The 22,232-nt window shown below is 43.3% G+C and overlaps 1 protein-coding gene and 1 long non-coding RNA gene across 7 annotated transcripts in view; one reads left to right on the top strand and one right to left on the bottom strand.

Annotated features, from left to right (window-relative positions):
* The window catches only part of LOC135115428 (uncharacterized), a 62,729-nt gene extending 41,280 nt beyond the window's left edge, over nucleotides 1-21,449 (bottom strand). The window contains exons 1-2 of the long non-coding RNA XR_010275992.1: nucleotides 20,178-21,449; nucleotides 19,926-20,077 (exon numbers count right to left, since the gene is read on the bottom strand). This is a non-coding gene — a long non-coding RNA (uncharacterized LOC135115428). The remainder of the gene's footprint in view (nucleotides 1-19,925; nucleotides 20,078-20,177) is intronic.
* The window catches only part of LOC135115421 (uncharacterized), a 28,586-nt gene extending 6,370 nt beyond the window's left edge, over nucleotides 1-22,216 (top strand). The window contains exons 8-19 of one of the 6 annotated variants that reach the window (XR_010275991.1): nucleotides 45-189; nucleotides 400-560; nucleotides 766-994; nucleotides 11,154-11,456; nucleotides 12,468-12,628; nucleotides 12,964-13,083; nucleotides 13,255-13,459; nucleotides 14,119-14,270; nucleotides 14,767-14,967; nucleotides 15,831-15,932; nucleotides 16,913-17,394; nucleotides 19,180-22,216. Coding sequence is in view for 4 of the 6 variants with exons in the window: in XM_064032204.1 (XP_063888274.1) it covers nucleotides 45-189; nucleotides 400-560; nucleotides 766-994; nucleotides 11,154-11,456; nucleotides 12,468-12,628; nucleotides 12,964-13,083; nucleotides 13,255-13,459; nucleotides 14,119-14,270; nucleotides 14,767-14,967; nucleotides 15,831-16,277 (2,124 nt within the window). In the remaining 2 variants the exon portion in view is untranslated. Of the gene's footprint in view, nucleotides 1-44; nucleotides 190-399; nucleotides 561-765; nucleotides 995-11,153; nucleotides 11,457-12,467; nucleotides 12,629-12,963; nucleotides 13,084-13,254; nucleotides 13,460-14,118; nucleotides 14,271-14,766; nucleotides 14,968-15,830; nucleotides 18,830-19,179 lie in introns of those variants that run through there. The other 5 variants (XR_010275990.1, XM_064032207.1, XM_064032206.1 and 2 more) reach the window with 5 other exon arrangements.
* Nucleotides 22,217-22,232: the final 16 nt, after the last annotated feature.

Genomic DNA, 22,232 nt, shown 5'->3' with positions numbered 1-22,232 from the left:
TACCATCACCCTCAACCACCACCACCGTCACCACCCTATCGCAGGAGGGGCTGAAGGAGCTCCACGCGGCGGCAGAGCAAGGGGACACCAGGAAGGTCATGGGGCTGCTGGATTGTCGCAAGAAGGCTGCATTCACGGACCACAACCACGTCACCATCCTGCACAAGGCTGTCCTGCATGACCACACAGGTGAGGCAGTCGATACTTAGTTCACCCCAGTACTCTGAAACGCCTCGCTCTCTCGCCACCAATCGCAAAAGGCCTCAGAGATGATTAGCCAGGTTCTTAAGGGTGTTTCTTCTGTTATTAACGTAGAATTCTTGTTAATCTGTCTCTAGAACTAAAAAATAACAGGCTTCCCTCTCTATCTCTTTCCCTACCTCTCTTTCTCTCTCTCAGACCTGGCGGAGGAGTTGGCCACAGAGTACCCAGAGCTGCTGCAGATGAAGGACCTGAAGGGTCGCACTCCCCTCCACTACGCCGCCGTGGCAGGGATGGAGCAGGGACCCCTCTACTTTGCCCTCAGAGAAGCGGGGGCTGACACTACGGTTCCTGACGCTGTGAGTGTTCCTGCGTGCTTGCATGAGTGCGTGCGTGTGTGCATGTGTGTGCCTACTACATACTGACCCCTCCACACCTACACCTACATTACCTAACCTAACCACATACTAACCCTTTCACACCTACGCCTACATTACCTAACCTAACTACATACTAACCCTTTCACACCTCCACCTACAGTACCTAACCTAACCTAACCTACAGGACGGCTACACACCTGAAGACTACCTGAGTGACCCAAGTATACTGACAGAGGATGACCTGAAGGAGCAACTGGCTAGAGGTCTTGCTGCTGACGAAGGCGATGGAGGAGGAGGAGGAGAGGGACATGATGATGGTGAAGCAAGAGAGATGGATGATGAATTAGGGGAGGGAGGAGGAGGAGGAGGAGGAGAAGAGAGCCAGGGGCGCCCCTACACAATGGGAAGTGAAGGTAAGTAAAGGTTTTCTGATTTCATATTTCTCTCTCTTTTTTTTTTTTTTACATTCTGATGCCTTACTTACCACAGAAGGGCACACACACACGCTCATTGGCCAAGGTCAGGCAATATCTCTCTCTCTCTCTCTCTCTCTCTCTCTCTCTCTCTCTCTCTCTCTCTCTCTCTCTCTCTCTCTCTCTCTCTCTCTCTCTCTCTCTCTCTCTCTCTCTCTCTCGAACACAGCTCCTTCCTATTTTTGTATGTTCATCTCTCTCTCTCTCTCTCTCTCTCTCTCTCTCTCTCTCTCTCTCTCTCTCTCTCTCTCTCTCTCTCTCTCTCTCTCTCTCTCTCTCTCTCTCTCTCTCTGGCCAATATGTGTGTGCATGACCTTCTGTATTATACGTCTATGTTTGTACGTGTGTGTGTGTGTGTGTGTGTGTGTGTGTGTGTGTGTGTGTGTGTGTTGTAGACTACTCAGATACGTACGTACATATTCTTTACATTACCTATACACATACATACATACATACATATTCAGTTTTGATAGTACATGTATAACAGCTGCCTGTGTGTGTGTGTGTGTGTGTGTGTGTGTGTGTGTGTGTGTGTGTGTGTGTGTGTGTGTGTGTGTGTGTGTGTGTATGTGTTAGTCATACTTCAAATCATTCTTTTTAACTTATAGGTGATATAATTTTAATCTCTAATGGCTCGCTAATATTAGTTTGTATTATCTCATCATTAACTGCTGCTAAGAACTGTTACTGTTTTAGCCAATGTAGATCAGGTATTGTTGTGATGTGTTGTGTTGTTGTGGTGGTAGAAGTCAATACCTATACTATGTAACAACAGTGGTAGGTAGTAGTAGTAGTAGTAGTAGTAGTAGTAGTAGTAGTAGTAGTAGTAGTAGTAGTAGAAGAATCAATGGTAATTGTTATGGTGTATTAGTTGTAGTAGTGGGTGGTAGTGGTGGTGGTAGCAGTAATAGTAGTGGTAAAGAAGGCAGCAACAGCAGTATCAGTGTTGTGGTGTGGCGTGGTGTGTTGTGGCGTGGTGTGGCGTGGTGTGGCGTGGTGTGGTGTGGTGTGGCGGGAATGAGTAATGAGTGATGGGGAGATGATGGGGAGGCGGCCCCTCGCTCACCAAGACGGAGTACAGGACGCCCCCTCCCTGTCCCCCCACTAAGACTGGTGTGAATCTTGGAGTGGCACGTTCCCTCACCACGCGTTTGTGTGTGTGTGTTTGTGTGTGTGTCACGTGGCGCCTTTCAGCACTGAGGCAAGCAGTGTGTTGCAGGGCTGTGTCACTTGTCATCCATCACTGTTACCTGTTACCTGGTTGTGCGTGTCTGTGTACATGTAGATGTGTGTGTACACCATTTGGCTGCCACGTGTCTGTGTCGACGTACATACACATGTGCACACCAGCGCCACCTCACCTCACGTGCTGTCTGTTTGTCTGTTTGTTTGTTTGTGTTTTTTTCTAACACGCCCGGGAGGGGAGCCTCGCTCCCCACCCCTCGTCGTCTCACCTTCCCCCGACCCGCGGTGTCGCAAGGTCACGTGATGGCCAACTCGAGTCCCCATGCCCCTCTTCCCCCTGCCTGCTGGAGGGAGGCAGGAGGTGAGGGGCGGTGAGGGTGCCGTCACGTGACCCGCGGCGGGGGAGACGCCCCCTGCAGCACCTCACTGTTGTCGTCACACTAGGTGTTGATGCATGATGAGCCTCGCCCTGCCTTGTCCCCTCTGACCGTCTGGCTGACAGCCTTCAGCTACTACGGGGGGAGGAGGAGGGCATGGAGCAGCTGTCGGGGCCGGAGCTCGCTGCCCTCGAACAGGCGTACGCGACCCTGCAAGCCTCCGAGAGCCGCTCCCTCCTGAAGAAGCACCTCACGCCCGAGGTGTTCGAGCAGCTCAAGTACCGCATCACGGCCCATGGCGCCTCCCTCCTCGACGTGATTAAGTCCGGCGTGGCCAACCCAGACTCCAGCGTGGGCCTGTACGCACCAGACGCCGAGGCCTACACGCTCTTCCGGGACCTGCTTGAGCCGGTCATCGAGGAGTACCACGGCCTGGACAAGGGCGTGGGCCACCCGGGTATCAACCTGGGCTCACCCAGTGTCCTGGGAGACCTCAACGAGTGGGGCCCCTACGTGGTGTCCACCAGGGTGCGGTGCGCCCGCTCACTGGAGGCCTACCCCTTCAACCCCATGATGACACTGGAAGAGTACGTGGACCTGGAGCAGGACGCCGAGCGGGCCCTCGAGGCGCTGGAGGGAGACCTGGCAGGCACCTACACCACTCTGGGCCGCCTCTCGCCTCAGCAGCAGCAGGAGCTCCTGGAGGAGCACCTGCTGTTCAAGCAGGGTGACCGCTTCCTGGAGGCAGCAGGGGCGTGCCGCTTCTGGCCTGAGGGGCGCGGGATCTTCCTCAACCCTGACCACACCCTGGTGGTCTGGGTCAACGAAGAGGACCACCTACGCATCATTTCCATGGAGAGTGGCGGCGACCTGGCTCGCATATATGACCGCTGGGTGCGCGCCCTCACCACTCTCTCTTCACGCCTGCACTTCGCCAACTCGCCGCGTCTCGGTTTCCTTAACTTCTGCCCCACCAACCTGGGCACCGCCATTCGCGCCTCCGTCCATGTGCGCCTGCCCCTGCTGGGCTGCGACCGCCAGCTGCTGGAAGACACCGCTAACCAGTACAACCTGCAGGTTCGCGGCACCTCGGGCGAGCACTCGGAGGCCAAGGATTTCGTCTTTGACATATCCAACCGCCGCCGACTCGGCCTGACGGAGATCGAAGCGTTACAGGAGATGTACGACGGCGTGCGAGAGATTGTCCTGCTGGAGAGCAGCCTGGAGCAGGGGCAGGAGTAGCAGTAGTGGTGAGGAACACAATCATCAACAAAATCTTCCTCGCTCCCATCACCGCTTGAGGACTCACAACTCCTGCTGCTTCTGGCTACCACCCACTGGCGCCGATCCACGCCGCCCGTGACGTGTGTCGCCCCGAACCTCAGCGGCGTCCCCTGTACAGCAGTGCACGCGAAATACACACACTACACACGTACACGGTCGTCTCTGCGTCTGACAGTCCTTCACTGATTTCCGATACAATGTTCCACAAGGAAAATCAGCTTCTGAGAAGAGAAAAGGGAGCCTGGACCTCCCCTGTCCCGCTCACTTGGTTAATCAGTAACAAATCAGAACGAAGTTGACTTTAGAAAAGAAGAAAAAATATATCAAGATGAAAACTCATTAAAAATAACAAAGAAATAGACAACAGACACAAAAACAATGGTGGAGACGACTTATACTTTATAAGTCAATATATAAAAGTACAAGTTTTCTTAAAAGTGCACCTCTCTCTCTCTCTCTCTCTCTCTCTCTCTCTCTCTCTCTCTCTCTCTCTCTCTCTCTCTCTCTCTCTCTCTCTCTCTCTCTCTAAGTAGAAGCTAAGTAATGAAATAGCCATGTTATTAGTGTTGTTATTATTATTATTATTATTATTATTATTATTATTATTATTATTATTATTATTATTATTGCTATTATTGTTATTATTGTTATTATTATTATTGTTATTATTATTATTATTACTATATAATTATCATTATCATTATTACTAATATTAAATGCAAATAAGTGAGCGTCTAGCCACTGTAGTGTATTATTTATAAGTCTTATAGTGTGTGTGTGTGTGTGTGTGTGTGTGTGTGTGTGTGTGTGTGTGTGTGTGTGTGTGTGTGTGTGTGTGTGTGTGTGTGTGTGTTTATTTGTGTGTGTGTGTTTATTTGTGTGTGTGAACATAACATGAACCATACTTCTATAAATACACACACACACACACACACACACACACACACACACACACACACACACACACACACACACACACACACACACACACACACACACACTATAACTCAACACATCTCATTAGCCAAGGCGGATGTACCACTACTGCTACCATGTACAGCTGATGACAGAAGCTACACTCTATGTACAAGTGTGACTTGAAGGAGAGAAAATTAATGAACAACACGTGACAAACTCTGATGGAGACATTACTAAGTGGACCTGAAATTCAATGAAATAATCACGAAAAAGAAGAACAAGAAGAAAACTAGAAGAGAACAGAAAACCAAAAAAAAAAAAAAAAAAAAAATAGAAAAGAAAAAAAAATTCAGACTTTGAAAAAAAAAAAAAGTAACAATAATAAAAAGCAAAACTGTAATAAACGGAAAGGAAAACAAACTTTATATAAAATCCAAAAACGAAAAAAAAAAAAAAAAACAAAGATTAAAGAAATTAACAAAAACATACACACACACACACACACACAGACAATTAACCTGTAGCAGTTTAAAAGGACCCATAATGCCTTGGGAAATGGCGTAGATGATTACAGTGCTAATGAAAAACGTGACGGGGAAGCACGAGGAACACCTAGCTGTAGCACTAATAACACTTGTAGTGGTGGTGGTGGTGGTGGTGGTGGTGGTATAATTGCTGTGCTGGAATATTATAATCATTGTGTTGAAGATGAATAACACTCTACTACACTCTTCAAACGCCTTTACGACCCCTTCCTCCTGTGCTGAATACGACCTTGAGACTACCTGTACCTAAACACATGCATTGGTATATATACAAGCGCACACACATGTACACCTATGTCCACACCTAACTGTATCCCCAAAAACACACACAATTCGTCTGTATCTATACGCTTTTATCCTCACACACTACATATATTCCTGTGTTTATATGTCACTCTATCAACATGCATCCCTGTACCTACACTATGTATCTATTTCTTATTCACACTCATCTTACATATCTAACGTAACCTAACCTAACCTAACCTAGTCTAACCTTACCTAACCTAACCTAACTTAACCTAACCTAACCTAACTTAACCTAACCTAACCTAACCTAACCTAACTTAACCTAACCTAACCTAACTTAACCTAACCTAATCTAACCTAACTTAACCTAACCTTACCTAACCTAACCTTACCTAACCTAACCTAACTTAACCTAACCTAACCTAACCTAGTCTAACCTTACCTAACCTAACCTAACTTAACCTAACCTAACCTAACCTAGTCTAACCTTACCTAACCTAACCTAACCTAACCTTACCTAACCTAACATTACTTAACCTAACCTAACCTAACCTAACCTAACCTAACCTTACCTAACCTAACCTTACCTTACCTAGTCTAACCTTACCTAACCTAACCTAACCTAACCTTAACCTAACCTAACCTAGTCTAACCTTACCTAACCTAACCTAACTTAACCTAACCTAAGACACATTCCTGCATCTACACAGCACATCTATTTTTCATACTATACCCTGATGCACACAATCACACTAATATTATGTGCATATAAAATCTATTATACATTGACAGCATCCTGTGCATTCCAGCATCACACATATACCTGTATAACTGCGACACATAAGCAACACAAAATGAAGGCTGAGGAAAAGAAGAAGAAAAATTGAGCCACTAAATTCAACAGCACAAATTAAGTAAGAGACATTAGATTCAAGAAGCAAACTAGTATTAAAGAAAAGACACCAACAAACAGAACAAATAACTGAATAAATAAAGAACAAGAAACACAAAGAAGATGGGACACAACATAACACAAACTAGAGAAAATTTAAAGTCAAATAGAACAAAGAATATACAAAGGAGAGGTAAAAAAAAAAAAAAAAACAAGGTCAACAAAACAGTAAACACTAAGAGACACAGGAGTTAAAGACCACACAACACAAGGTAGCGCAACACAAACAGCGCAATGCAACACCCTACTTCTCACTAACAAATAAATCGGCGTTGAAAATCGGCACCTGAGAAGAAAAACAAATAAAGGAATACAAACAGATTAACATTTTTTCATACACGCCAACTGTCCATTCTCTCTCTCTCTCTCTCTCTCTCTCTCTCTCTCTCTCTCTCTCTCTCTCTCTCTCTCTCTCTCTCTCTCTCTCTCTCTCTCTCTCTCTCTCTCAGCACGAACAGCGGCAATTTTACACATTCTTTTCTAAAACACAGACTAACAGTTTCTTCCTCTGGGACTTACTGAAGCACACACACACACACACACACACACACACACCTGTCTACTCTCCCTATCCCCAATTCTCCTCCGTAAGCAAGAGTGAGAATACCTACCCTCTCTCTCTTTCTCTCTCTCTCTCTCTCTCTCTCTCTCTCTCTCTCTCTCTCTCTCTGGACCGGACGAGATGATCGACGCTCGACTCAAAATAAAGAGAAGAAAGTAAAAGAGAAACAAAAAAGTAAGTTGCTTCGGTGAGGTGATGGTGGTGGTGGTGGTGGTGGTGTGGTGGTGGTGGTGGTGGTGGCATGCTAGCGTGGCCTCAGCATGCGAACTCCTGTAGCTGTGTGTACGTACGTCTGTGTGCGTGCGTGCGTGTGTGCGTGTGCCTATGTGCATTGGCTGGCTTGTGGCATGACGCTCACGTTCTTTTTCTTTATTTTTTTTTCTTTTTTTTTGCTTTAAGTTGTTGTTGTTGTTATTGTTATTACTTTTTTTTATTACAGAGGATGTTTATGTTTGTATTCTTCGGCTTTTATATTGTTATTGTTATTGTTGTTGTTGTTATTTATTATTATTATTATTATTATTATTATTATTATTATTATTATTATTATTACTATTATTATTATCATTTCCTTTCTCACTTTCTCAACATTGCTAATCTCTCTCTCTCTCTCTCTCTCTCTCTCTCTCTCTCTCTCTCTCTCTCTCTCTCTCTCTCTCTCTCTCTCTCTCTCTCTCCTTGACAGGCAAAGACAACCGCTTTACTTCATCGAACAAGCACACACGAAAATACTAAAGAAAGAACTAACAAGATATAATGGATCTAAAATTATTAGTTTTTTTTTCTTCTTTCTTTCTTTCTTTCTTCTTTTTCTGGATTAACTATTTTCCGAAGTGTGTGTGTATGTGTGTGTGTGTGTGTGTGTGTGTGTGTGTGTGTGTGTGTGTGTGTGTGTGTGTGTGTGTGTGTGTGTGTGTAGCTATAATCCCTTCAATTAGACACCACACACACACACACACACACACACACACACATTTCCTATTTCCTGGTAACGTACGTAAGGAGGGAGGGATGGGTGATTAGTTGGGGGGGTGGGGGAAGAAGGAAAGGATCAGCTACTGGAAGAAGGAGGAGGAGGAGGAGGAGGAATTTGTGTGAGAGGATTGTGGATATGACAAGAGTACACACACACACACACACACACACACACACACACACACACACACACACACACACACACACACACACACACACACACTCGTGCAAAGACGTATTTTTCTTCCCCTTCCTTGACCTTATGCTGATTACGAAGTACCTGTCTGTCTGTCTGTCTGTCTATATAAGTTTGCATGTATCTCTGTAAATATGTATGTATGTATGCTAAGTACTGACCAGTTGTACGTATGTATAGTGTATGTATTCTTGTTTGTTTGTGTTCCTTGTTGTTTGCTTGTGTCCCTGCTTGTTAGATGTGTCCCTGCTTGCTATACTTGTTTGTTTGTATGTTCGTTCGTTTATCTGCTTGCCCTGCTTGACTGTTTGCTCGTTTGTTCGTTCGTTTGTCTGGTTGTCGGCCTTAATTGTTTGCCTGTTCGTTTGTTACAGTGCTTGTTTGTCTGTTTGTCCGTTTTGCTACCTTACATTCTCACATTCTGTTGTTTGTTTGCCTGTTTGCCAGTGTCTTAGTCTATCTGCTTGTTTATTTGCATGTTTGTTTCTTGTTTTTTTCACTATGTGTGTGTTTATCTCTGTTATGCTTTGTGTATATGAATGCGTGTGCGTGTGTGTGTGTGTGTGTGTGTGTGTGTGTGTGTGTGTGTGTGTGTGTTTGCCAGTTCAGCTTTGTGTGTGCTTCTTGTCTGCTTTGTGAGGGTGAATGTGTTTATAAAGCACAAGTGATGTTAAGACAAACAGTAAGCTTAAATCCCTCAAAGCAGCGCCTCAAGAGAGTACAGTGACATAGTACCCCCCTCCCCCCACCCTAATCTTTCCGTCATACAGCAAAACAGATTTATCCCTTTCATTTCTTTTTTCCAACAGAGCCTTAGTGAACAAACTCAATAGTGGTGGAATAAATACAAAAACAAATATTTACCTCCCTTAATTTTTGACTAAGAGAGCCTTAATAAATAAAATGCAACAGTAGTGGATTAAATACGAAACAAATTTACCTCCATTTTTTTTTTACAAAGAGAATCTTGATAAAATAAAACGCAATAATAGTGATTAAATACAAAGCAGATTAATCCCTCTTCATTTTCCCTAACAAAGCCTTGATAAATGCAGCCAGTAGTAGTGGAAGAGGTAACAGCTTCATTCACCACTGGTTTCTGAAATCCTTTAGTGAAAATATATGAAAAATTCTCTAGTGAGGCATTCTCTTCTTCCTACTAGTTCTTTCCTAACTCAGCTTCGGTTGATGAATCCATTGACAATCTCATGAATAGCAGATTGTTGTTGTTGTTGTTGCTGTTCTTCATATTATTATTTTTATTATCATCATCATCATTATCATCATCATCATTGTTATTGCTACCTTTCTTAATGTTATTTTTATTATTATTATTATTATTATTATTATTATTATTATTGTTATTATTATTATTATTATTATCAGTATTATCATTATCGTCATTATTACGATTGCTAATTACTATCATTTGCAGATATATTAAAGAGACAGACAGAACCAAAATAATTAAAATAATCCTGAAAGAAAACAAAATATTAACAAATAAAGAACTATGACATAAATAAATAAAAAAAATATATATAAAACAAATAATAAAATAATAAATAAATACGAACTATGAAGCCACGAGAAGGAGAGCGAGAAAACATTTAAGTACAGGTGTGAGGAGAGCAATTTGTGGCGGAGGTTAAAGGTAATTGACTCCCCAGAATCACCTGCTCGTCACACTTTCCTTAGTTCACCACCCACTCCCTGCACGTCCTGGAAACTGTGCCTCGCGTAAACAAAACATTAGAGTGGTTGTCTTGTGTCTGTGTTCTTAATTGTTTTTTTTATTCGTTTTATTTATTTTTTTTTATCTAATTTATCGTGTTTTTTTTTTTTTTACTTATTTCTTATTCATTCTATATCATTAATTTATCTTTTCTTTGTATTATCTAGTTTATTTTCTTGATTATTTATTTATTTATCGACTGTCCATTCCATTTCATTCATTTATTGGTTTACATTACCTAGAAACTTCATCTTATCTTTTCATTATATAGTATTTATCAACCACTCATTTCATTTCCTTCATTAATGTATTTTACTAGACACTAATTCAACCCATCTTTCTTTTTTATCATGTTTACTCTTCATTCCACTTCATCAATTCATCTTTTTAATATCAAGCTTATATATATTTCTTTTCATTCATTCATTCATTCATCACTCCCTCACTGATAGGTTTCTTTTAAATATCACTACTGCATGACCACCCAAAGCTTTCTACGGAGTGCAACGGATACGTAATGTTAGCGGAGTTTGCATGAGTGCCCGTTGTATCTGGAACTGTGTGCGCAGCGTGGCGGTAATGCCGTGAATATAAATGCAGCTCCGTGCTTACCTATGTTGCCCTGATTATTAAAACGTAGTTACTTTGAATCTAAATTGCATCTTTTATTTTTAGTTCTTGTAGGGCGCACCAGTTACTTTTTTTTTTTCCAGTAAATTCATATTCCTTACCCCTTCCCTTTCTTACTAATTGAATAACCAACTAGCTAACTGAATAACTAAGTAAATAAGCAACTTGTAAATATATACTGAATCACAATATTATTTATTTATTTTATTTATTTTCATTTATTTATTTATTTTTATTTATTTATTCCTTTACTGCAGTAGCCACTAAATTACTGAGAAGTTGTACAAGTTATCCTTTACTCCTTACCTGTCAAGAGTATTCCCAACCTAGTACATACATACTTTAAACATCAATTTTGCAAAGCTATTTCATTCACTAGTCTACATAATAATCCCTAATCTCTCTCTCTCTCTCTCTCTCTCTCTCTCTCTCTCTCTCTCTCTCTCTCTCTCTCTCTCTCTCTCTCTCTCTCTCTCTCTCTCTCTCTACAGCCGCCATGAACCCTCCTGACCTGAACAACGAAGGCGAAACAAACTCAACCAATCACAACTCAGAGGAACGTGAACTGACTGACCAGGAAGAGCAGGAGGAGCAGGAAGAGGTCAAGGGTGCACAGGAGGAGGGCCAGGAAAGTCAAGAGGGTCAAGAGAAGGAGGAGGAAGAGGAGGGTGACTTCAGAGGGGAGAGCAGAGGAGGGGAAAGCAGAGGGGAGAGCAGAGGAGGGGAAAGCATGGTATCTGAAAGGTCCGAGTTCCTGGGAATGTGGACTGATGATGGAAAATATTTGGCGGAAGGTAAGTAGCCAGGGGGGTTGGGAGAGAGAGAGAGAGAGAGAGAGAGAGAGAGAGAGAGAGAGAGAGAGAGAGAGAGAGAGAGAGAGAGAGAGAGAGAGAGAGAGAGAGAGAGAGTATTTTTCATTTGTTTTTAGTTTCTTTTTTTCTCTCTCTCTCTCATTGTTTTCTTTGTCACTTAGATAATGAATTAATCAGAGAAATAATAATGAACTCTCTCTCTCTCTCTCTCTCTCTCTCTCTCTCTCTCTCTCTCTCTCTCTCTCTCTCTCTCTCTCTCTCTCTCTCTCGTACCCTGTAAGTTTCGCTATTCCATCACCTTAATTGCATACACACATACACACATACACACACACACACGTACACGTAATACCGCACATACTTCACACATTACCCCTCCCTCTCTCCCTCCCTCTCTTCCTTCCTCCCCTCCACACACTCCTCCCCTCCACACACTCCACTTACTCATTTTTTTCTGCATCTCATTCCCTGTTATGGTGCACAACTTAATCACTCATTCACTCTCTCACTCACTCCTACCTTCTCGTTCATCCTCCATTACTTAAACCATTTTTTTCTCTCTCTCTCTCTCTCTCTCTCTCTCTCTCTCTCTCTCTCTCTCTCTCTCTCTCTCTCTCTGGTGTCTGCCGCCCTAAACATTTTCAATTCGTAGTTCTGTTTCAGTTCATCTGTTTTCATGAATTATTGCTAATCCTCTCTTTCCACTTATTCTGTCCCTCCTCTCTCTATCTCCCCTGGTTCTGTATGATTCCTCTGCTACTAAGGCTTATCAACCAATCAATCATTCATTTAATCAGTCAGTCAAGCAAGCAGCAACCAAGCAATCAGTCAGTCAGTCAGTCAATCAGTCAGCCAATCAACTAACAAACTAATCAATATCTCTCTCTCTCTCTCTCTCTCTCTCTCTCTCTCTCTCTCTCTCTCTCTCTCTCTCTCTCTCTCTCTCTCTCTCTCTCTCTCTCTCTCTCTCTCTCTCTCTCTGTGTTGCACCAGCCCTGGGGGACGCCCTAATCAAGAGTCTGTCAGATGTGAACGAAGCCCGCCCCAAGGACCCCATCTCCTACCTGGCCTGCTGCCTCTACTCCTACAGGTACAACAACAACATTGGCACCAGGACCCTCCCCGCTGACAAGAACGACAAGAATGCAAGCCAGGTGAGAGAGAGAGAGAGAGAGAGAGAGAGAGAGAGAGAGAGAGAGAGAGAGAGAGAGAGAGAGAGAGAGAGAGAGAGAGAGAGAGAGAGAGAGAGAGTACTTGGATAGTTACGTATCTAGGTGGTTAAATATGTTGGGAATGGCAATATTATGTTCTGTAGTAGTAGTAGTAGTAGTAGTAGTAGTAGTAGTAGTAGTAGTAGTAGTAGTAACAATAATAATGACAAAAATAATAACATCAATAACAACAACAACAACATTAATAATCACCACCACCACCACCACCACCACAACCACCACCACAACCACCACCACCACAACAACCGCGACAACAGCAGGACGCGATCAAGACTGGCACCTCGAATTCCATCGGGTCAGGCCACTCCAGCATCGCCATGAAGACCGCGGTGGAGAGCACTGGAGGGGGGGACAGCACGCACTCGCCGCAGAAGAGGGTGCGTGTGTTAATTATACCAGTGTTTCCTCATCTCTACTCCTCTTCCTTCTAATCCTTCCTTCTCGACCTCCTCCTCCTCCTTCACTAATTCCTACCAGTGTTTTAAGTCTGTATCCTACGAAAACAAATTCTTCTAGTTCTTAGCCCCCTCCTTCAACACCTACTACAGGATAGAAACGGCCAGAGCGTCCTACACTTCGCGGCAGGCAGACCCCACGGTAGGGAGGCCTTCTACCGCCTGCTGGAGGAGGCTGGGTGCTCACTAGCAGACAGGGACCACCAGTACCAGACGCCGCGGGATGTGGCGATGCAGGCGGGGCTGATGGAGAACGTGGCGGCCATTGATAAGTGGGTGGTGAACTTGGTTGTGACCGGTAAGTGCTGTGTGGGTGAGAAGAGGGCGTGAGAGGGAGGAAGGATGTGAGGGAGCAATGGGGAGTGAGAGTCTTCAGGCGTGGGGAGTCTGGCCATCAAGTCTTCGTTAAGTGTTGAGGTGTGGGTGTGTCTGTGTGATGGGGGTGAAGGAGGACTGGGGGAGAAGGTGAGAGGGAGGAAAGTTGTAATGGAGAGAAGTGAAGTGAGGTGAGGGAGAAGTTATGAGTGAAAGGAATCAGTCTGCCAACTCTTCATTAATCAGTCAGTCAGTCACTTGGTCAAGCGTTCAATCAGTCAATTAGTCAAGCAGTTAATCAATCAGTCATAATCAATCAGTCAATCAGTCAAGCAGTCAAGCAGTCAATCAGTCACTTAGTCACTCAGTCAATCAGTCAGTCAACCAATCTGACTCAATCAACCAACCACTCTGACTTAACTGTACTAACTGGGAACTAACACCTTGAGTGGACCTTTTTTTACCAACCTTTCCACAGGCCTTTGTCAGAACCTCTCGCATAAAAAAAATATCATTCATTCACACACAACCAGTCCACCAACCATCCTTTAAGCACCTAACACAGCCTACCTGCACCTGAAATCACCTATGCTAATGAGACCAATGCAAGACGACCTGACAAGTGTGACCCTCCTTCACCAGGTGACGTGGCAGAGCTGCGTGAATTGGTCCTGGGCGGGTATGACCAGATGTTCGAGGTGACTGACTCTGCAGGGCGTAATTTGATGGAGATAGCCCACCTTTATGGCCAGGAGAGGATTGTGCACTTCCTGACGGAGGCCATTAACTTCCTGGTGAGGCAGACACAGACGGAGGGAGGGAGGAAGGGAAGGAGTAGAAGAGAGAGAGATTGAGTGATTGGGAAGGGAGGAATGAGAGAAAAAAAAGGAGAATTCATAGGTAAAACTACTACAATAAAATCATACAGTGCCCAGAGGAAAGGAAGTTGGAATAACTAAGTAAAAAAAAACTAGACTACCTTATAAAACTCATATAACCGAAAACACACAATAAATGAGTCATTAACAGTTCTCCCTTATCACAAACAGCCGTGCAAGGGCCACACGAGTCTACAGTTGCTTATTCAACCTTCATATTTCCCCTTGTATTCCATCACCATCCTTGTAACAATTGAACAGATCACTTCTCCACTCCCTTCGTATCATAAACAGCCTTACGATGACCACATAAATCTACTCCAATATTCCCATTCTATTCCTCCTTTAATGAACCACTCCTAGAAGCACTCCCCCACTCCCTTCCTCACCCCACCCCCTTCACCTTCTACAGGACAAGAGGGACTGGCTACACAAGGCCATACGTGTGGGATCCCTGCCTCACGTGGAGTACATAGCGGACACAGAGGACGTGGCTATAGCTAAGGATACCAAGGGCAGGACCTCCCTCCACCTGGCAACCCTGTGTGAGGAGACGGAAATCATGCAGTTCTTGGCCTCCCAGTACCCGACGCTCCTCATGCTGGGGGATAACGTAAGTATAGGTTTTATGTGTAGCAAGATAGATAGATAGATAGATAGATAGATAGATAGATAGATAGATAGATTGATAGATAGATACATAGATACGTAAGTAGGTAGGTAGATAGATGGATAGATAGACAGATAGATAGATAAAGATAGACCAGTTTGAGAAAGGTTTATGAAGCACAAGCCCTAGTCTCTATGAAGCTCCATGAAAGATAAAAGGTTACAACACCCCTCTCCTCCCAAGGTCACCCCTTCATTACACAACCTTACCAATAAATTATACACTGCATTTCTAAGGAACCTGGACAGCTGTGTGGGCGAGTAATCGACAGAATGCTTGTGGCGACCCTGTGTAGGTGTGTGTGTGTGTGTGTGTGTGTGTGTGTGTGTAGACTAGAGGAAGCAAATCTACGTCTAAATTGTACATACATTTTAGCACAGTGATAAAATGTAGCCAGAGGTGTTTCCTTATTCATTAATTCATCCATTTAGTATCTTCTAGACAATGAAAATTAACAGAGACCCTAGGAATAGTGAAAGACAGGCAAGACAGACAGACACAAATAGACAGATAAGCAGAGAGACAGAACAGACAGCTTAGAGAAATAATAATATTTACTGGGATGGCATGGCATAAAAGAGATAGTTGAATAAGAATAGAAAACAGGTAATGAAGATAGACAGAAAGATGATGCGAGTATATGAGTGTGTGGGTGTGATTAGAGAATGCGTGAAGGTCTGAGGTGTTTGTTGGGAGAAAGACAACAGGCAAACATGAAAGGTGAAGATGGGGAAAGCAATGGAGAATTACACACAATGATGATGATGATATAAGGGCTCGTTGTGGTGTGTGTGTGTGTGTTACAGCTGGGACGCACGCCTCTGCACTACGCTATGGCGGTGGAGGGCGTGGACCGCGTGGCCAAGGTGCTGGTGCAGGCGGGGGCACGACGGGCCATGCGTGACCTGGTGAGCTATTACACACCCCAGCACGAGTGTCGCTGTAAGGTCATTGGTCACCATTGCGCTTATACACCCTCCACTCCTTCCTGTGTCCCTACCCCCTTACCATCGGCGTCTACCCCCACCCCTTTTTTTAACCAGTCAATCAATCAACCAGTCAACCAGTCAGCCTCCTACCATCCTTTTCCATCGCCCATACATGTCTCCCCGGTCCCCTCTTCACCTCATACATCCCCCCCTACCACTCATGCCTGTCCACCTCTCTACCCCTATCATCTATCCTCTCCCCATTCCCCATACATGCCCCTTCCCTCCCCTCTTCACCTCATACTCTATACCTACCTCCAGTGAGCTATTAAATCATTCATACTTCCTATTACGTCACGCCACACCTTGCTCCTCCACCCCACTTCGTTAGCAAGCTGGGAATGAAAGCACTCATCTAAATTAAATGCATATCCTGACCCAAATTAAATGTTAAGTAATTATATATTTCTCCCCCACCATCTCCAGCTACCAATTATCTTCCCTAAGCTTACCCATTCTCTCCCAGCTCCATCACTCCTTGCCCTCCCCTCCCATCACTACCTTGTCCAAACCACCCCCAAACTGCCTAACATCCCATTTAAATCCCCCGTTAACGCTCGCTTCATAACACCAATCACAGCTCATCACCCTTGTTTGTGTTTCCCTAACGTGTGTGTGTGTCTGTGTGTGTTTCTTTGTTTGTGTGTGTCAACTAAACATCTTCAACCAAATGTATATATTAAACTTTTTTTCAGAAGCACTTACCTAAATAAATAAATGAATAAATGAATGAATGAATGAATGAATGTGTGTGTGTGTGTGTGTGTGTGTGTGTGTGTGTGTGTGTTATAAACTTTACGTATGTACTGTATAACTAAGTAAATATAGCACTGAAGTCGGCCTCTCTCTCTCTCTCTCTCTCTCTCTCTCTCTCTCTCTCTCTCTCTCTCTCTCTCTAGCGGGGAAGAACCCCCTCCTCTCTCTTCATTCGCCCCAAGGAAGTGAGAGCAATGATGGAGGAGGTGCCCTTCCTACAACGAGCCCCATCCTCCCCTCTTCGCCCCCTCCCTGATAACCTCCCCAATTCCACCCTTCGAAAATCTGCTCTCTCACCCCTTTATATCCCTCCTCCCACTCCCCCTCTTGGTCTGTCCTCTGTCCTCTCCACTGTTCCTCCACACTGAGTACTTTAGTCTCTCTCTCTCTCTCTCTCTCTCTCTCTCTCTCTCTCTCTCTCTCTCTCTCTCTCTCTCTCTCTCTCTCTCTCTCTCATACTACTACTACTACTACTACTACTACTGCTGCTGCTATTACTACTACTTCTCCCTTCTGAAAATACTAACTTTTCACCACTTATCTGTCCTCCCTCAGCTATCCATGCCCCCTTCACCCCCCTCTCCTCCCTAACAACAGGCAGATCAACAAAGCAACAGCACCAACGGTTAGAAGTTCACTTATCAGCACACGTACACACACAGACACCAGCATACATACACAGGTACACATGGTAGAGAGTCCCCACGTCTACATAGGAGCAGGCGTGACTCTGTAGACTCTGTAGTTAGTACGGTATGGCGCATGCGCAGATTTACATGTATATACTGTTCCGTTAGCGTGCTTGTGTAGTTTATACATGCAATACCCCCTTGGTTTGAAACACTGAGACACTTCATGAATCTTCTCCCAACACATATTTCACTAGAGGAACCTTGTGTAATCTATACATGCAACACCCCCTTGGTTTGAAACACTGAGACACTTCATGAATCTTCTCTCAACACATATTTCACTAGAGGAACTTTGTGTAATCTATACATGCAACACCCCCTTGGTTTGAAACACTGAGACACTTCATGAATCTTCTCCCAACACATATTTCACTAGAGGAACCTTGTGTAGTCTATACATGCAATACCCCCTTGGTTTGAAACACTGAGACACTTCATGAATCTTCTCCCAACACATATTTCACTAGAGGAACCTTGTGTAATCTATACATGCAACACCCCCTTGGTTTGAAACACTGAGACACTTCATGAATCTTCTCCCAACACATATTTCACTAGAGGAACCTTGTGTAATCTATACATGCAACACCCCCTTGGTTTGAAACACTGAGACACTTCATGAATCTTCTCCCAACACATATTTCACTAGAGGAACCTTGTGTAGTCTATACATGCAATACCCCCTTGGTTTGAAACACTGAGACACTTACTGAATCGTTCTCTCGACAGACACAATATTCTGCCCGTGGAATCTCGCGTAGGGTTCCTTGGTTTGAAACACTAAGACACTTAATGAATTCTTCTCTAGAGGCGCCCAATATTTCATCAGTAGAACATTACCAGTGAAGCCTTGACAACTTATACATGCAGTGCCCCTTTGGTCTGGAATACGAAGAAACTAAATCCCTCCATCAACACACAATATTTTACCAGTAGAGCCATGGCTATCTATCCAGCCGTTACGAGTACAGTACACGTTGCTGCCAGGTTGCTTGTATGGTGCGTAGAGAAAAAATTACGCAGCTGGTTAGTCTATTTTATGCATCCTTTTTTCCCCAATCTATCTTTCCATCTCCGTTTTTCTCCCATGAATGTTTCCCTTGACTAATTTTTAAGAGTCCACAGCACTTGTTTGTTTATGTCTAACTGTCTGCTGCTTCCACGTTTGACTGCCTGTTTGTCTATCTGCCTGCCAATCTGCCAACCAGCCTCACTGCTCGATTGTTTAACTACTTTGTACATCCACACATCATGTCCGCCTCCGTATGTGTTCATCTAGATCTATAAACACCTTCCTGTCGACCTGTCTATCTGTTCGTGTGTCTGTCCATAAGCATCCCACAGCAGCAGTTATAGTCCTGTCAGTGGGTGAGTACTTTCATTATTTGTAGTATAATATTTGTCATGTGTATCTTATGGGCTTCCAACTAGCAACACTTACGATAATAATAATGAAAATAATGATAATTGCTACTGTACTACTTATTTTCTACAGTAGATAGCTAAAGCTCCTCTCTCTCTCTCTCTCTCTCTCTCTCTCTCTCTCTCTCTCTCTCTCTCTCTGAATTACGGGACAACCTGTAAAATAAAAGTAGCTAGACAGTAACAACCAAACCAATACGCTTTGCTGTTACAATCCTCTAACTACCATCATCTCTTAACTGCTGCACTGCCACTAACTACCAAACCTTCTAATACCTCCCAAACTACACAAACAGCGCGAGAAGCTTCCCAGTTACTACTTCATGAACCGGGACGAGATCGTGGCCATGATTAAGGAAGTAACCGTGGAAGATATGGAATAAAAAGGGAAGGAAGAGGAGAAAGAGCGAGAGAGAAAGAGAGAGAGACTGCATACGTACTCTCCATCTCTCATCTTCGCCTGTAAAGAGAAGCACTAACGCCCTCTGGCCTCTATTGCAAGAAACAGAGGCTCAATGTCACATCCTGAAGGGTTTATATAAAGCTGAGAGGCATGTGAATTTGGCCTCAGCAAGATGGTTGAGAAAACATGATTCCAAGTTTCCGTAGCCAAATACAAGATGGCGCGTGGTGTACTGTTGCCATACCTTTGTTTAACTGGACCAAGAATGTTTACTCCTGTTACAATGTTCGTAAGGTTGACTGTTGATTGACTGAAGATGTTTGGAATATTTTGGTTAACTTTGCATGCCTTCCTTCCATCCTTTCCCTTCTCCTTGTTTCGAAGTACGCAGACCACACACATGTAAGACTCCCCTTCACACACAAGTGCACATGTCCTAGAGTTGCACTGCGTGTCAGCCCATTCATACAAGTGTCTACAAACGCGACTTTCATTGTGCCACCATCTCTTCAAAACTAAACGAATAAAGAAGCAAGTTATATTTGTCTACATAGCAAGAGGCAACGAGAAGAAGGGAAAATAGAATAAGAGGTTGGTTCATTCTGTAATCAGCAGCAAACTTTCATACGGTGCATTTACCTCCACGTATGAAGACTTGAAAAAGGTCATACACCAAAGTCTTTAACTGTTTCTGGAAGTCTTATGTTCCTTGTATTCTTCAATGGAAGGATTCAAATATGCGTGTCTCTGCCTCTTTCTGTTGTGGTGGCCTGGCATCGAGTCACTTTTTTCTGCAATTATTTCATTTTAATTAAGTCATGTTAGGCTACGTATGCAAAATGTGTACAATGAAATGTGACAATTACATAAAAACTCGAAAGCAATACATACCGAATGACTGGTTGTCAGCTGCTGCTCGTCTGAAGGATGCGACACGAGCAGCCCGTAGTGTTGTGTGCACGACAGAAACTGGTGTCAGGAGTCCCGCTGTTACTGCTGCCGCTGAGGATGTTCGCCATTGGACGTCTTGTTAGCTTGAGTATTCGCATAACATCATGAATGCTGGTGCTCGTATGAACAGTCCCATGTTTCCAGAATGGAGCGACATCAAACACACGGAAACATTTGTGTGTGAGGAGTCTAAGTTTACTTGTGTACTTTGACCTTGTTTATGTACCTGATTACGCTACTCCGTGCAGGTTAATTAGTCCTGACTCCTGAGAGGGTCGCACGATGAGTCATAACGTCCATAGTTAATAACACTTAATAATAATGATAGTAATATTAATAATAACAATAATAATCACGTGTAAATACTTAATTCGGTGACCTCGGATACCCCAGGACAAAACAGGACGTAATACTGTAGTGTATCCTCAATGTAGCCAACGCTAGAGGCACAGCTGTGATATATCGCTGGTAACACTGCACCCCTTCAAACCTTAATAGCAGTAGACAGCTTCGCATGTAGAAATATAAGGCGCATTTACGTGTAGCTTTAGTTGCGGATGAGTTCGTACGAAGAAATCTGTCTAGTCGATGTTAAGTGCCAAGATTAGTACAAACAGCGGCACACACACACACACACACACACACACACACACACACACACACGCTTGTTATCCTTATACATCCTATCCTAATTGAACATCTTGGCACCAACGCTAAGATAAAATACGCGAGAGAAATGCGCGGCCACATCTACATCAATGAATATCAAGCAAGGCGGGAATCCCAGTCAATTTTTCCACGGCTCGGATGAACAAAGTGCCAAAATACACGAGCAGCGGATAAAACAATGAGTAAATACATGTTATAAATACTTAAAGACTAAAATTCAACTCACCGTCCACACGGCATTCCTTCACACGCAGCAGGTTTCTTTCAAGCCGTCTTGTTCACTGTTATGCACTGCCCCCACCACCATCTGTTATTGTTCCATACACACTCCACTGACTCCATAGAGAACAGCGTTCATACAGAAGAGTAAAATATTAGAAAACACCAGAAATACGTAATTTATACACTTGATATCTAAATACCCAAGATCAACACGAACGCGCGGTCCTTCGTCCTCCCTCGGCTTACTTCATAAATGAACTGATGGTTACCGTCCGTTAGTCCGATTGTCCATGCGCGGACCAATCACAATATTGCCTTAAAACTGCCTTATCTACTATTTTTTTTTTTCTTAATAATTCGCCATCAGTTACTCTTTATAAATATAAATTTCTGCTTATGTTTTATTGTTATAATAAACATTTTCACAGGCACTTATGATGTTACCGTAACTTTTAAAGATAGACATCTTTCCTAACAGTGCAGTACATTTTACTCTACAACAATATGTATGCCATAATATATATATATATATATATATATATATATATATATATATATATATATATATATATATATATATATATATATATATATATATATATATATATATATATACAAACAAGGTATCCCGCGAGTTAAGGTGCTTATGCCGCCGCGCAACATTAAGTGATCATTTTTCTTATACAATCTACGCAGTCAAAGCCTTAGCAAATGACAGATTAAATTTTTGTATGTGTCAGTGAAGAAAATATACAGGTAACAGCAATACAGTGGTTGTTAAGTGCTACTTTTTAAACATACTTGGCAACTCCCCAGTTTCATGACTGCCCGGTGTTTGTCACTGTAAATGTTCCTTTATATTATATCATATTATATTACATTATATTATATTATATATTTTTTTTTTCTCAGTGCCGTCAAATTGTGCTGTTTCGTAAATTTTGCCGAAGTATGTACTTTAACTCGCGGGACATCCTGCACATATACGTAAGGTACCACATCTCAAAAGATACATGTATATATAGTCTTCGTACGAATTCTTTTGACATAGCTATTGTAAATAAAGGATTGAAAAAAAAAAAAAAGAATTGACTTCCTTCGGGG

This window comes from Scylla paramamosain, chromosome 29, assembly GCF_035594125.1.
Source record: "Scylla paramamosain isolate STU-SP2022 chromosome 29, ASM3559412v1, whole genome shotgun sequence".
Classification (NCBI taxonomy): domain Eukaryota; kingdom Metazoa; phylum Arthropoda; class Malacostraca; order Decapoda; family Portunidae; genus Scylla; species Scylla paramamosain.
The sequence above is the reverse complement of the archived record's forward strand: the minus strand, read 5'-3'. Positions and strand labels throughout refer to the sequence as shown.